The 14,624-nt window shown below is 45.9% G+C and overlaps 1 protein-coding gene across 1 annotated transcript in view; it reads right to left on the reverse strand.

Moving 5' to 3' along the window:
• DNAH11 (dynein axonemal heavy chain 11) overlaps nt 1-11,159 on the reverse strand; it is a 3,435,931-nt gene extending 3,424,772 nt beyond the window's left edge. Inside the window, exon 1 of the mRNA XM_086939827.1 lies at nt 10,622-11,159. Coding sequence (XP_086795953.1) covers nt 10,622-10,849 — 228 coding nt within the window. The 5' untranslated portion in view covers nt 10,850-11,159. The remainder of the gene's footprint in view (nt 1-10,621) is intronic.
• Between the last annotated feature and the right edge of the window lie 3,465 nt (nt 11,160-14,624).

Raw genomic sequence — 14,624 nt, forward strand, 5'->3', positions numbered from 1 at the left:
CTATTCAGCACTGTGATAAGTCACCCAGGCATGGCAAAGCACACCTCAACCCCCCTAGTGACTGTCTAGAGTGAATGCACATCTCAGCTCCTGTCACTCACACACCAGACGCTGAATACACAAACAGCCAGAAGCACACAGAATGGTAAAGTCAGAAAATTGGCACTTTTGAAAAGTGGCATTTTCAACCACAGGATTTAAAAAACACCTTTACCAAAAGTATGAATTCTGAGTTCGGAGATTTTAAACTTAATTTTCCTATCTTGTCCCTATTGCAAGTTACACATGTAAAAATGTTACAATGCAACCTTTACTAGGGACTTACCAGTAAATCAAATATGCCAATAATGGATAACCAATCATTGTCACAATTTATATAGAGAGCATATGCACTTTAGCACTGGTCAGTAGTGGTAAAGTGCCCAGAATCCTATAGCCAACAGAACCAGGGTCCCAAAAATAAGAGGCAAAAGGCAAAACGTTTGGGGATAAACCTGTCAAAAAGTCCAGGTCTAACAGATATGTTCTCAGTTCCCAAACCCTTGCAAATTATAGAGTACACTAGTTATCTAGATTTCCATGGCGGGACCGGATTGTCCCGATCAGCAGGTGAGCGCCAATCAATATTCTAAATGATAAATTCATGCATCCTCTGCAAGACTGCAAAGACTTAGGATTGAAATACAAGTAGCACTTGAAATTGTGTTGAACAGTCATAGCAGGTCAGATTCAGAAAGAGAGTATGTGCAGTGCAGTGCTTTGAATATGGCAGCAGGCAGCCACAAGCTTTGCGCTGTGAACGAATTGCTAATCCTTCGATGCGCAAACGGATATGCCCGATAAGGCAAATATGTCTTTCTACCGTTTAAAGTAAATGGAGTAGAAACTGACTGCGATGATTGCTGCGCACAATAGCAAATAGTAGGACAGAGGCCTGCATGGGACAAAAGACCTCGATCTTAGCCTTCAAATTTGTAGCATGATGGTAGTGGTACCAAAGTACCATAAAGGAACAAGCAGAGCAATGCCTTAACAAGTGGGACATTGTGAAAGGAAGATTGGGAGAAGCATGATGTGGTTCTTGGGGCTTCTCCCTCCTCTCATGTTGCTGATAGTCTGGAGATGCAGAGTGTAATCAGTAAGAAACTGACGGCTTGTCTCTTTAAATGTTTACCACCTGACATTGTCAGTCTGTCCCCTTTCCATGCTTTTCGACCAAAGAAGAGCACACCTGAGAACTGCTAATGACATTACCTGCATTTGTAAAGCTCACAATTAATGCCTGGTGCACCTAGGTGCTGATTAACGAGGATTATTGTACCCACCTGAATGATACGCATTATCATCCACAGGAGGATGAAAGGCTGAATCCCTGCAGAAATTCAAATGTGTGACTATGAGGTCAAATACAGATGGTTTGTTTATGTACTGGAAGGTGATCCTTCCTGTACATAAACAAACCTTGACAAAAATGCAATTTTTTCACATTCATCTATGCTGCATGAAGCAGCACACATGAAAGTGAAAAAACTGCATTTTAGGATTGTTTATGTGCACTAAGGGACCCCTCGTACACATAAACAATCCTCCCCTGCACGAAGACACCCTTGCACCAATGCCTGCATTGGCGCTAAGTTGCTAAACATAGCACCATCGCAGGGGGAAATGCAAGGCTGCCCCACATTCTTGTAAATATGGTGCAGCCTTGAGTTTCAAAAGTGGTGGAGCGTGACGTTAAGCCAAGGAGGCTAATGCCGTTCTCCGCCACTTCCTTGTACATATCCCCCTCAATGTTCAGTCAGGCAAAGAGAGATAGATCTACGAAGGCAGCATGAAGCAGGAGGTAAATGGCGTAAATGCAATGGGCACATGTTTCCCTGTACAGATATAGGCAGGGAGACAAGGGATGAGAGCATGAGACACACATACGGCTATATCAACAACAAATGGCCTCACCTTAAGTACACTTATCCTAAACGACACAAACCAGAATTTATAATACTTCTCTCAATCCCCCAAGTGTGTTAATTAACACTACTCTGATTGGTCACGGTGCATCACTTTCTACTTAAAAAACAGTCAAAAACAGGTCTAACCTCGCTATTAAAAATATATAGTGAACAAAAGGAGAATACCTCACGGTAGCGAGACCCGAGGGAGTTACTGGCTGGTAATTGCCAGTTTACATATTTTCTTCCTCTTCAGAACTCCGTGATCAAGGGCATTCATGCCCGAAATGCATTGGGGACCAACTTATGCATCAACCCAATGAATCTGTATCGTTACTGATATGTTGTGAATATCAGTATGAAGAATTGTTATTAAAATCTTGAAAATTTTGAACTCATCAACCAGCTATATTGCGAATCATTTAACGTGAACGCCACTGGTGTGCCTTAACAGGGGATGTATCAGAAGGCTTTCTGTATACACAACTCAGCTTCCAGTTTACATACTTCTCATCATTGGCCACTCTCTCTTTGTGTGTGAAAAAGAAAGAGAAAAATGTGTTCAACGTTCAAATAATAAATGTGCAGTTAAGAAACCACTGTGCTTGCTATCCAAAAAAAGGTGTGCTCAACGAACCCCAGTGAGAGCAAATGCAGGTGGTTCTCACTTTTAAAACCCGGTCAAGCTTGCTGGCCATCCAATTTTATTCAAAGCTGCAAGCCCTCCCGATTAAAAATGGTTACCAATATACCATATTTATTACTACATTGCCAACATGTTTTGTTGCTGATTCTCTCGCAACTTCATCAGGACTAGTAGGTGTTCAAATAGTGTCAATCTTCACTTTCAGATGTTCCCAAGACCTGATGGTTGCCAAGTCACCGCATACCTGCAACCATCAATGTAATGGGCCACGTGTCAAATGATCATGTGTCCCCAGAATGGCTATTTAATGTCTAGCCCTCCTTGCCGAGTCCCACCGGCGTGTATGAAGCTCCATACATTCAGCAGGGCAAAACATCCGGATCGCCAGTCGTAGAGTCCACATCTAAATCAGCCTCTGGAGCTTTCAATAACACCACCAATGCTTCCCAAGCCCTCGCAGTTTCCAAAGCATTTTCGTTGCGCGCGAGACTGGCAAGTTGTAATCTAATAGTGCCCTTGCATTCCGCCCATTTAATAAAATCAGTTTACCACCTCTGAACACTTGGACCCCGCTTGGATTTCCAATGTGCCGTATTGTCTCTTCTGGCCAGAAGAAGGCTCAAATCCAAAAACTTGCTGGTGATCTTGTTCTTGGAGGTGTGGAGAAACAAGTGCAGCAAGCAAGGGTCTATTGCAGGCTCTATCTCTCTCTCAGTGATGTCGCATAACAGCACAACCACCTCCTCCCAATACGCCCCAAGCTGGGGGCAGACCCAAATCATGTGGCGGAAATCTGCACCCTCCGTGTTGCATTGTGGGCATATCGCTGTGTTCGTATCAAAGTATTTGTTAATCTTTGCCGGGGTCAGATACGCCCTATGCAATATTAAAAAATGCACCATCTGGAAACGGGCATTTCTAGTGCTTTTCCACGCCCGTTCAACCAGCTCGGCCCACTCCTTCTCGGGGGTCTCGCCGCCTAAGTCCTCTTCGGACTTCTGCCTCAGCACCAGCAATGGAGTCAGCGCCTCACGCGTCATTCACCTATATAGACAGGTAACGGCCTTAAAGGTTCCTGCCGCAAGTACTATGTACTGACAAACCATGGAGGTCTGCGGTTCAGATAGCCCTTCTCTCTAGTGCTTTTGGATAGCTGATACAAGGACGAATGGAGCAGAAAGTCCCCATGAGGCAGGCCGTACTTGTCTTGCAGTGCATCGAAGGGCAGCAGGGTGTTATACCCATATAGGTCCCCTAATGAAGACAGAGCCCTCTCCCCCAGTCAGTCAGCGCAGCCCAGTTTCCCCACTGTGGTAGAGCCGTGCACATGGCCAAAGAGATCTTAGGTGCATTGGGATGTGCCATCTGCTCTCTCCACTGGCTCTTGTTCCAACAAGGCCGAAACGTCTGTAGCTCATTAGTGAGTGCCTTGAGCCGCAACTGCAGCTGTAAAACAATGCGAGATAATATCTGCCCAGGTACCTACCCATCCTCCCGCTCGTCCGGTCCTCGAAATTCCAGTGCTACTGCTTGGGTAAGCCACTGCAATTGGGCCACCAAATAATATACCACAAAGTCAAGAACTGCCAAACCCCCATCAGCCCTCAGTCGCATGAGAGTCTTCAGGGCCACCCGTCACCTGCCAAAAGCCCAATGAAAACCTGTGGTCATCATTTGAAGCCGTTTAAAAATAGACACTGGGATCCAGATTTGGAAGGTTTGCAAATAATTCAGGAGCCTAGGGAGGGCTGATATTTTAAGAAGGGCCACTTGGCCGGCCACCAAAAGCGGTAAGGTTCCCCAAAATTCCAGTCTACCTTTAAGGCCCCGGATTGCTCTTCCCACATTACCCTCCAACAGGTCAGCCTTTGTATGATAAATATGAGTTCCCACTACGTCAAGCAACAGTACTCCCACTGCACGTCATCAGTAATTAAAGGGCCCCCATCCAATGGGGAAGTGGGGAACAGACATGATTTCGTCCAATTCACCTGGAGTCCTGCAACCACCTCAAGGTCCCAGAGTAAGCGCTTCGCTCTGACGAGGGCATCATTCGTATCTGCTAGGAACATGAGGAGGTCATCGGCATATAGCACAATGTAGTGAGTGAGGCCACCCGCACAAAGACCCGAATACCGCCATCCCGTCTGGTCCTGGAGCGCTAGAGGCTCAATGGCCAGGGCAAATAATGAAGGGGAGAGATGGCATCCCTGCCGTGTCCCGCGGCTCACTCCCCAAGCATTCGAGATCAATCCACCCGTTTTAAACAGAGCGGTGGAATACCTGTATAACAAGCCATCCAGGCCACAAAAGTATCGCCCAAACCAAAACTGTGCATGACCTGAAATAAGTAGGGCCATTCTAGGCGGTCGAATGCTTTTTCTATATCGACCGAAAAAATAGCAGCGGATGCCTTCAGATAGGTATCAGCTTCCAATATACGAAGCAGGCGCCGCACATTGACAGCGGTGTTTCGTGTCGGGATGAACTCTGCCTGATCCCTGTGTACGAAGTGGACCATATGTGGGAGCAGTTGGGGCGCCAGGATCCAACTTAAAATCTTATAATCAGTAGTAAGCATGGACAGCGGGCGATAAGCGGTCGTATCAGAGGGTGATTTCCCTGGCTTCAGCAATGGAATAATAATAGCTTCGCGAGTAGTGAGAGGCAGTTGTCCATCATGCTTTGCCTCACTATAAAGAGCCACTATTTTTGGGGCTAAAAGGTCAATGTAGGTCAGATAAAACATGTTCGGCAGGCCATCTACCCCAGGGGTCTTTTTCCTCATCATATGTTTAATCGCCCCCCTAAATTCTCCTATTGTGATATCTTAGCCTAGTAACTCTGCCTGCATCCTATCAAGCTTCGGAAGGTCAGCTTCAGCTAGAAACTCTCCAAGAACATCCTCATTCAACGTCACCTTGCTCTGATAGAGATCCCTGTAATAGGCGTGGAATTGATTAATTAATCCCCTGCTGTGTATAGCAAATTCCCCCTGTTGGGCTACACAATTCTAAGATGACCATCCCCCTTCTGGCGGGGTCAGCTAGCCAAGCCAACAAAGCACCAGATTTATCACACTCGGCATGAGCGCGCACTATATATTTTTTATGATCAAGATAGCGCAGTCTCTCAACCAGAAGGGCGACCTCTTTCCTTGCCTCTAGCAAGTACTGCTGTCTATGAGGTTGCTTGGATCGGTCACGTTCCAGCTTGCGTAAGCGCTGTTCCGCAGTCTCTACATCTTTCAGAAGTGTCTTACGCACCCCCAACATGTTGGAAATGCAGTGAACCCTCACCACTACCTAAAAAGCATCCCACTGCACAGTGGACGAGGATAGCGTGCCCGTGTTCTCAAGGAAATATTGGGTAATACCAGCCCCCACTACCTCCCGAAAGACCTGATCTTCTAGGAGCTCTGGGTTTAATAACCAAGTTGGGATCGTGGAGCGCGCCTGGGACCACTGTATTCATAGGTGCACTGGGTTATGGGCTCAAAGTATCCTGGTGAGCTATTCACTATGTTTGACTGCAGCGTGTAGGTCTGGGGAGCACAGTATCACGTTTAGCCGAACATGGAGCTCGTGCAGCGCTGAGAAGAAGGAATTATCACACTCTCCCAGATGATACGCCCGCCACGTGTTGACAAGCCCCCACCAGAGCTGCCAATCCCTTCTGGTCTGAGAGATCTTATGAATAGGGGCACCGGGGAGAGGTGGGTGTGACCTATCCAGGGAAATATCAGTGATAGAATTAAAGTCCCTGCCCATAATCAGTGAGCCAGTCAGAAATTTCATAAGTTTCCCGGACAACGGAGCAAAAAAAGCTGGTTGGTCTGTGTTGGGTGCATATATACTGCCCAGCACAACATCCCTAACATAAGCCGACCGGCAACCATCACATACCTCCCCTCTGGGTCCGTTAGCCGTTGCACAGGGTGGAAAGGCACCCACGACCTAACCCATATCAATACACCCCGCGCCAAGGCAAAATAAGCTGTGTAGAAGATCTGACCCCTCCACCTATGCTGCAGGGCGAGACCCTCATGGCATGTGATGTGAGTCTCCTGGAGGAAGGCGATTTTAATCCCCCTGCGCACTAAGTAAGCAAGTAACTTGTGGCGGCGCACCATAGTATGCATGCCCCTGACATCCGATCAGGCCTGGGCGGTAAATTCCGTTCCGCTCACGGAATTTGCAGAATTTGGGTAATTTCGCGTTCCGCGGAGAACGCGAAATTGCCCAAAATTCTGCAATCCGCGACTTAGCGTACATTTTTGCTTGTTCGCATTCTGAAATGCGTGTTCGCAAGATATTTCCCTCCAAGCACGCAAACAGCGATTGCTAACAGTAAAATAGCATCGCGAACAAGCAATTCCGCGTGTTTGCTAAATTTCTGCGTGTTCGTGGAGATTTTTTACAGTTTTGCAGAGATTTGCGTAACGCGATTACGCAAATTCTGCCTACCGCTACATTCGATGTTATACATTTCAATTCAAGCAGCGAACCCATGATAGAGCGGTTTACAGTTCCCCAGTTGACTTCTTAAAGTGACACGTCGAAGCCCCAGGGCAACATCCATAAACCCCCAACTCCCCCTTCCAAGGACAGTTACTATCAAAGGAGCTCCCATCCAAACTATGTTAAACTATAGAGAAACCTCTGACAAGAACAGAGGTACAAGAGAGAGCAGCTGTCTTGGGTTGTGTACCTAGGTCACAGTGCATCAGCCGTACATAAACAAAGCTAGCTCAGGGTCCTTATAAATCGCTGTGAGTCCATTGTCTCTCAGAACACCATAGTCATTCTAGCTTACCATTACTGTTTATGCAATATCGTCTACACTTTGAGAGGTTACCACAGGCATCTTCACACTGCCACTTTGAGACGTGTCCGAGTCATTGTCAGCCGATTCTTTGGGAGACCCAGCCTCTTGTCTGTTAGAGTAGGACTCCGGTTCCGTGACAGTGTCACCACAGCCTGTAGGGCCTCAGCTCGTTCCTTCATAGCTTGAGATGAGGATGGTTTCCTCTTGGTCCTCCTCCGTGATCTGCAGTTCAGGCATGTCCCAGGATTCGTGGTCTTCGGCCTAGTCTCCTCCCGGTTCCCACCGCTCGGCATGCCTGCCCTTGTAAACTTCCAGCCAGTCCCATGCGTCTGTGGGAGAGTCAAAGTAGTGAGTGGTTCCCTTGAGAGCAATGCACAGTCGGGCCGGAAACATCAGGGAGTATTGGAGGCCCTCATCCCTCAGCGCCTTCTTAACCTCTACATAGGAGGCCCACCTCCTCTGAACCTCCAGTGTACAATCCGGGAACAGGGTGACTCTACCGTTGTCCACAGTAAAGGGACCCTCAGCTCTTGCTCTCTACAGTAGTAAGTCTCTGTCTCAAAAGTGAAGCAGGCGGGCCACCACCGGTCTTGGGGGCCTTCCTGGGGCCAACGGCCTAGCAGGAACCCTATGGGCCCACTCCAGAGCATAGAAGGTGGACAGACCCTAGGGAGCCACTATGGTCTTGAACCAGTTCTCTAGGTAGGTCACCATGTCACTGCCTTCTGTTCCCTCTGGCAGTCCCAACACTCTGACATTGTTCCTCCAATTGCGCCCCTCCGCATCTTCGGCTCTGCTCTCCAATATGCTCACCCTGTCCGCGAAGGTTCCCATCTGCTGTTCCATGACCTTTTGCGCTGGCCTCAATCCTGCAATACTTGCCTAAGTGTCCTTAACCCTCTCTGATAGTTTCTTGTACTCCTCGCGCAGCAGTCCCAAGCCAACAGCCACCGTGCTGCTGTCCTGATGAAGGGTTGCTTTGGTTTCAGCGACTGTGCCAAAGATTTGTTTTAGTTGCTGCTGTACTGGGTCCTCTGGCCTCGTCTGCGATTGCTCGTTCACACTATCTTCAGGATCCGGCAGAACCCCGGGTGTCTTAGCCCTGGTTTTACCCATGGTGGCGCATCAGTCCGCAGAGGGGCAACTCTGCCCATGCCACATTTATTTCAAATCCCAGCACAATGCTCATTGGGCAGTCCCCCTCTGCTCTTAGGTATCAGGCCACTGATCAAGGCCAGTGCCTCTCTGTTCCTTCGTCCCTACAACCAGCAGGCCTGCTTCTGAGCTCCATCGGAAGTGCCTTCCGTCAACAATGCAGGTGCTCACACGAGAAAAAGGGAACTCAGCCTTCAGCTGTCCCGTGCTATGGATATATGCACCATTCAGTTTAATCACCGCCCTACACGTTGACAACACCCAAAGTGTGAATCAATCCCAGGCAGCTGACTACGGCCCAAGTCCTGGCGTCCCATCTGACCGTTATCAGCTTCTCAGCCTACCTCTGCTGGCTTAAGGCATGTGACTCAAAGCTGTCTTTTGCTGAGTGCCACCTCCTCCAGGAGCCCGGGCAGGCACAGCATGGACCCCTGCGGGCCCCAGTCTAAAATGGCGAGGACGCTGCTCGGCACAGGACCGCACTAAGCACTTTCCCCTTGTCCGTCATCAAATCCATAAATCGCACACCGCTCCGGAGTCTCAGGTGCTGCTCATTCATTCTAGCGGTCCCCCGATCCTTGGTAATAAACCCAATCAAGTCTGTCTCGCTGCACCTTCCGGAGTGGCTCCACCGCTACCCCAGTGACATACCTGCGGCAATGGCACCATTCCACTCTGCTCGCCTTCTGCCAACAATCGTGTTTAAACCGTCTATGCCCCCAGTGTTGCCGGCAGTTCTCAAGTAGGGTGCGTCCATGCCGCGTTTTCCCAAAGACCTTGGGGACAGCATCAGCCAAATTGTGGGCCTTCTCGGAGTGCTTTAGACGCCACAGTCGTCCAGCTGTGTAGCCTCCGCTTCTCAGGACTTACCGGACTTCGCAGCTCTAAGAGCACGCCTCCGGCAACCACCAAAGTCGGTCCGACTCCTCTCCGCAGCACAACAACCACCCAGCTGGCAGTAGAGAGTCTCAAAACGGCCCAAGCTGTATGATTGTAGAGGAGAAGTGATCGGCTGATGCTGAGCTCTCTGCTCACACGTCCGCCATCTTCCCCAGCCAAGCCACGCCCACGGGACAAGTTCCAGTTAGACGTTTCTTTAAATAAAATAGTTTTCAGATGTGTTTGTACATGCTATTCAGTTGAAATTAACCGAGCCTACAACTCCCAGAATGCAATAGGTTGTTCAATGGAAAATCCACGGCTGTTTCAGGAGACAGTCATTTAGCGATCTAGGATACGGGCTATGCAACAAACATCATCGCAGACTGCCTGCTGTTGTAGCTCTTTAAGTCAGATTAATTCGATGAATTAATTGTAAAACAGCACACACATAGCTACGAAACAATCACTTAATGGAACTAACATTGGCTCTAAAGTATCCGTTATTTCTGGGAGTCCACATTTCGTGTGCCACCTTCTGGCAAACCGTTTTGTTTTTAAATCTAAATTACGCTGAATTCTAGGACTTGGATTTCAGCTTCCATTTCTTAGCTCATCAGTGAGGAGGTCAGTATGTAGGCCTGATTTATGGTCTGGTGGGCCGGTGTCCACGGTTGATTTACCTGATATTACTACACACATTGCCTACAGTAAGCACAAATGCATGCAGCATCCCATACCTAGCAAACAGTCATACAGCTGCCCCAATTTGAAAATGTGGCCCACTTGTTTGGTTATCTGATTTGTTACTGGGGAGGGGGGGGGGGGAGGGGGCAGGCCTATTTTCTGTCCCAGTCCCAACCTGTCGCATACATTCTAACTGTAAAACAAGAAACGGTGTTTTGGTCCATTTAATATCACTAACGAAGCAAAATCTGTATTTTAAGTAGGGGTTGCTAGAGTTCTGTTTCAGGGCACACAAACAGTACGATTATGATTGGGTGCTGGGGTCAAGAAAAGGTAAGACATATCAGTGTAAATGTATTCTGGAACAGGCTGTCAATGTGCAGCAATCGATGGATGCACTTTCTATAGAGAAGACCACAGTGTTACTCCGTTCAAAAGAGGTATACCATGGGCTGCAAACAAAAACGTGAGCACTTACCTCCTGCACGGCAGTCAACACTCCTGAAGAAGTGGATGTGAAAAACAGGAACGGCGGGCCATCTTTTTCTAAAAAGTCTGCCAGAGTTTTCTTATTGTGCTCATTTTCAATGTATTTAATCCACTTGTCTGTTTTGAGATTTAGTACCAGCTGCAGTCTTCTTTCTATGAAGAGCACCCGTTTATCTTCTGAAAAGGACTCTGTCGCCTGCTCTTCCTCCGTTTCCATGCTTGTGTCTGCCGTAGGAGGGGTGGAGGGACAACTCCCACACGCTGCTAGTTAGCACAAGAGGTTTTCAATAATGCTTCACAGCTGAGGTGCTTTTCTGCAAAGCTATCCTAGTTTTTTTTTTCCAGTGAGCTCTGACGGCACTTTAAATCTCAAATCATGTTCTCACGTGTGCCTTAACTACAAGAAAAAAATGACTATTTCTGCAGGAATGGATGCTTTGAGCCTGTCACTGATTTCCTTCTGTGCTCCACAGCCCAGCTCTGAACGCTGCAGCCTGGTGTTTGCAGAGCCATCGCGCTTTATAGGCGTCCGGTCCCATCGAGCACGGCGGCGTCCTGTTTCCCAGGCGATTACAACTAACTCAGTGGCTGAGTCACAGAGCAGCACATGACCGCATTAGTACAATGGGTCCTCTTAGATCCATCTTTCAAGACAAGGGGCTTCAAACACAGTTTAAAAGATACAACTGCTGGGTTTGTGCCAAAGGTAGCTGCTGTTTTTAAAGGGCGTGACTGGCGGTTACAGGCAGGTAAGTTTGCCAACTTTCTCAGCGAAAAATAACAGCCAGTTGTTCGTGGTTTTAGATTTTAAAAGTGTCAACTGGCTTTTGAATAAGGGAACACGTGTAACATCTCGGTATTGTTTTTTAAACATTGAAGTCTTTCGCTGTTTTCTTTAAAATTATTTTATCAATAGTTTAGAAATCTCTAAAATATGTTTTATGTGCTTTCTTCCTGTATTTGCTGTTTGTATATTTCAAAAGTAAAAAAAAACCCAACTTTTGCTAAATTTCAACAGCTGTAGGTATAGATACACAGGTCAGCTGTCGCCAGACATTATGCGATAGATTACGCCAAATGTAGTCTTTGCCTTCCCTTCCAAAGTTAGTACTGGTGGTCTTTTATTGACCTGCTGAAAGTGGATGAGGGGAGTAAACACTTAAAATTATACTTAGAATTAAGTCATGTTTCAAAGACCACTGACTCCGAATTCCAATTTATGGATTTTATTATAAGGCCAAAAAAAATTGGAATAAAACACATCTGCGAATCAGCGAATGTAGGTGCATAAAAATCAATACAGAGCTGAACCTACGAATATAATTAATTTGGCACAGAGTGCATAATGTAACGAACTCCAAAATCAAAATGCAACACAGAATTGAGGCGGAATCTAAATCCTTTTTCATTAGCAAGGAAAGCAGAAGTTATCTTTCCCTACACTACTTTCATTGAGGTTCCTTGCTATTTCCCCTATATCATTTCCCAATGGTGTCAGCACGTGTAGACTTCCTAAGAAGCACTCACGTCAAATGGGTCAAAATGGCTTAAGGCTATGGAGCTCGCTCTTAAGATGCTCCTTCTCCTCCGAAAATGTAGATGTCTAATTTTCTGTCCTGGCGCATCATACAAAAAGGCCAAATTCACCCCCCCCCCCCTCAAATGTATCACATGACAAATTGTTTCACTTGCAATATTCCCCAGTAGCTTTCCATGGACTCTTTAATTAAGTTCTTCTAGTCTTCCAGTGGCCCTGAGGTGCAGATAGGCCAGGCACAGAAGGCATCCTCCCTTTTCGCCTTTCAGTTTCTTCAAAGACATTCCAGTTATCTCCTTAAACTAAGAATAACGAGGATGAATTGTTGCACCTGCAGTGGGGTGATAACATACTGATCTGGCACACAAAAGGAATTCATTTAATTATTTTCTTTAGCAACTAAGGATTTTAAACCGACAACAACCTGCAGTTCTGGGCCTACAATGCAGGCAACTTAAACAACATATAGTTACATTGATATGCATATAATGTCATCCTGCACATTATGCATACTGAATGATATTGTCTCTAATACATATAAATCCTACTTAAAGGTGCTCATTATTTTTCTATGCTTAGGATGTTGAATAAATGCATTTGATAAACATAACACACTACAAACGATAAAAATACATGTGATTGCGTTGAATCATGAGTATAATGTACCCATACAATTTAGAGTGCTGTAAGCGCTCTATCACGATCAACCTAAAAACACCTTTAAGAAGTACTACAAGGAGAGGGCATTTGGCTCCACCCACATGTTGATAACAGGAGTACATGTTTCTATGGTGCAGAAGCTGTGTACTTCCACAAAAAAGTACCTGCTCTCCAGGCAGTTGTGCCTGGGCCAGCAAGAGTTGGGTTGCCTGAACTTTCAAGATCTCACACACACAGCACTGTAACACAAGAAAGAGCTTTTACCATCCTACTGAGAGAGGGCCTTAGGCCCCACTTGCATATTGGTTCCCTTCCTTACATGATCTTATTGGGCTGAATTTCTGTGCTTTCACTAAAGACTGCTTGTATTGCATTTTTTGGCGTTTCTCAAGGTTTATACTCTATACAGCAGGGCTGAGCTGGTTATGGTGGCAAATCAATGATCTTGGCTACTGGCCTGATCTGTTTATTTGAACTTTTATGATAAAGGCACTAGGCTTGACATATTTATTGTGAAAAGCATATGTTAAAGTCAATAGGCATTTAAGGGTAAATTATTATTATACATTAAAGTCTACAGATAGGTATTTCGTTACATGGAATCTCGCAGATTAACTTAATAAGGTAATGGTTTTGGTGTTGGTCACCTAGTGTAACAAACCATGGATATAAAAGGTTTGCTCTGCCAGAATCCATGGTAGGCCATCTTGGAGAGGCACCATTTTGCTTAGCCAACTATTTTTTTTATATCTTTCTAATTTTATGACTGGGTGTCTAATGGTTGCTTTGAGGAAATGTTTATGCTTAAAACTGTAGGTTAAGGTAACAACCTCAGATCCACGAGGTGTTTACTTGCACGTTCTATCACTCATGTATGTTATTCGTTGTACGTATTGACTGACTGTGTTGTTCGTCTTGTAACGTGGAATTTATCATTTCCCCCCCCTCCCTAATGCTGCGCCCTGGATGTGGCTACACCAGGGCGTTTGTAGCAGGCCCTATGATGAAGCATGTCACATACTTCGGTATGTGAGTGAGGGCAGTTTTTCCAAATTGGGGAAATTTCCTCTGTTGCAGTTGTGCACTCTATATACCCCTTGTGTGTGATCAACAAGCTATACATGCCTTTTTGGTGCACTGGAAACATTATGTCAGATCCATTAGGCCTAGTCCATTTATTTATGAAACATTATGATAAAGGCACGTGATCTGTTAATTGTGAAAAGCATAAGTTGAAGCTTGCAAACCTTTAACAGACAGCTGTTATCGCATTGTGTTACAGGCCATAGTCCAATATTTTGTTACATGTTACCGAATTACCACAGTACGCAAGAGTTTTGGCATTGGCCTCCTACTTTGACAAACCCTATGGGTTTTCACTGTGATGATCCATTTTAGGCTCTATTGAGAGGGGTATTATATTGTTTTGCAAGCTGTATTTTCTACATATTTGTAGTTTTATACCTGTTTGAATGATATTTGCCAGTTTATGGGCCTTTGAATAGCCTAGTGTTGTGTGAAGTGTAAAGCCAATGTTAAAGGGTAAAGACCACTGAAAAAAGTTATGCTAGGTTTCATAGGTTTGGTCAGTTTAGTATTAACATTATTACGATGCCACTAGGCCTGACCTAGTCTTTGTGAAAAACATGTGTTAAAGGCAATAAACTTGTAAGTATGGATTGTTATTACAGTGTATTAAAGCCTGTAGGTAGGTATTTTATTACATTGAATTTCACCTATTGCCGTGGTACACAAATGTTTTGGTGTTGGTGATCCACTTGAACAAACTGTGGGG

This window comes from Lissotriton vulgaris, chromosome 10 (assembly GCF_964263255.1).
Source record: "Lissotriton vulgaris chromosome 10, aLisVul1.2, whole genome shotgun sequence".
NCBI lineage: Eukaryota > Metazoa > Chordata > Amphibia > Caudata > Salamandridae > Lissotriton > Lissotriton vulgaris.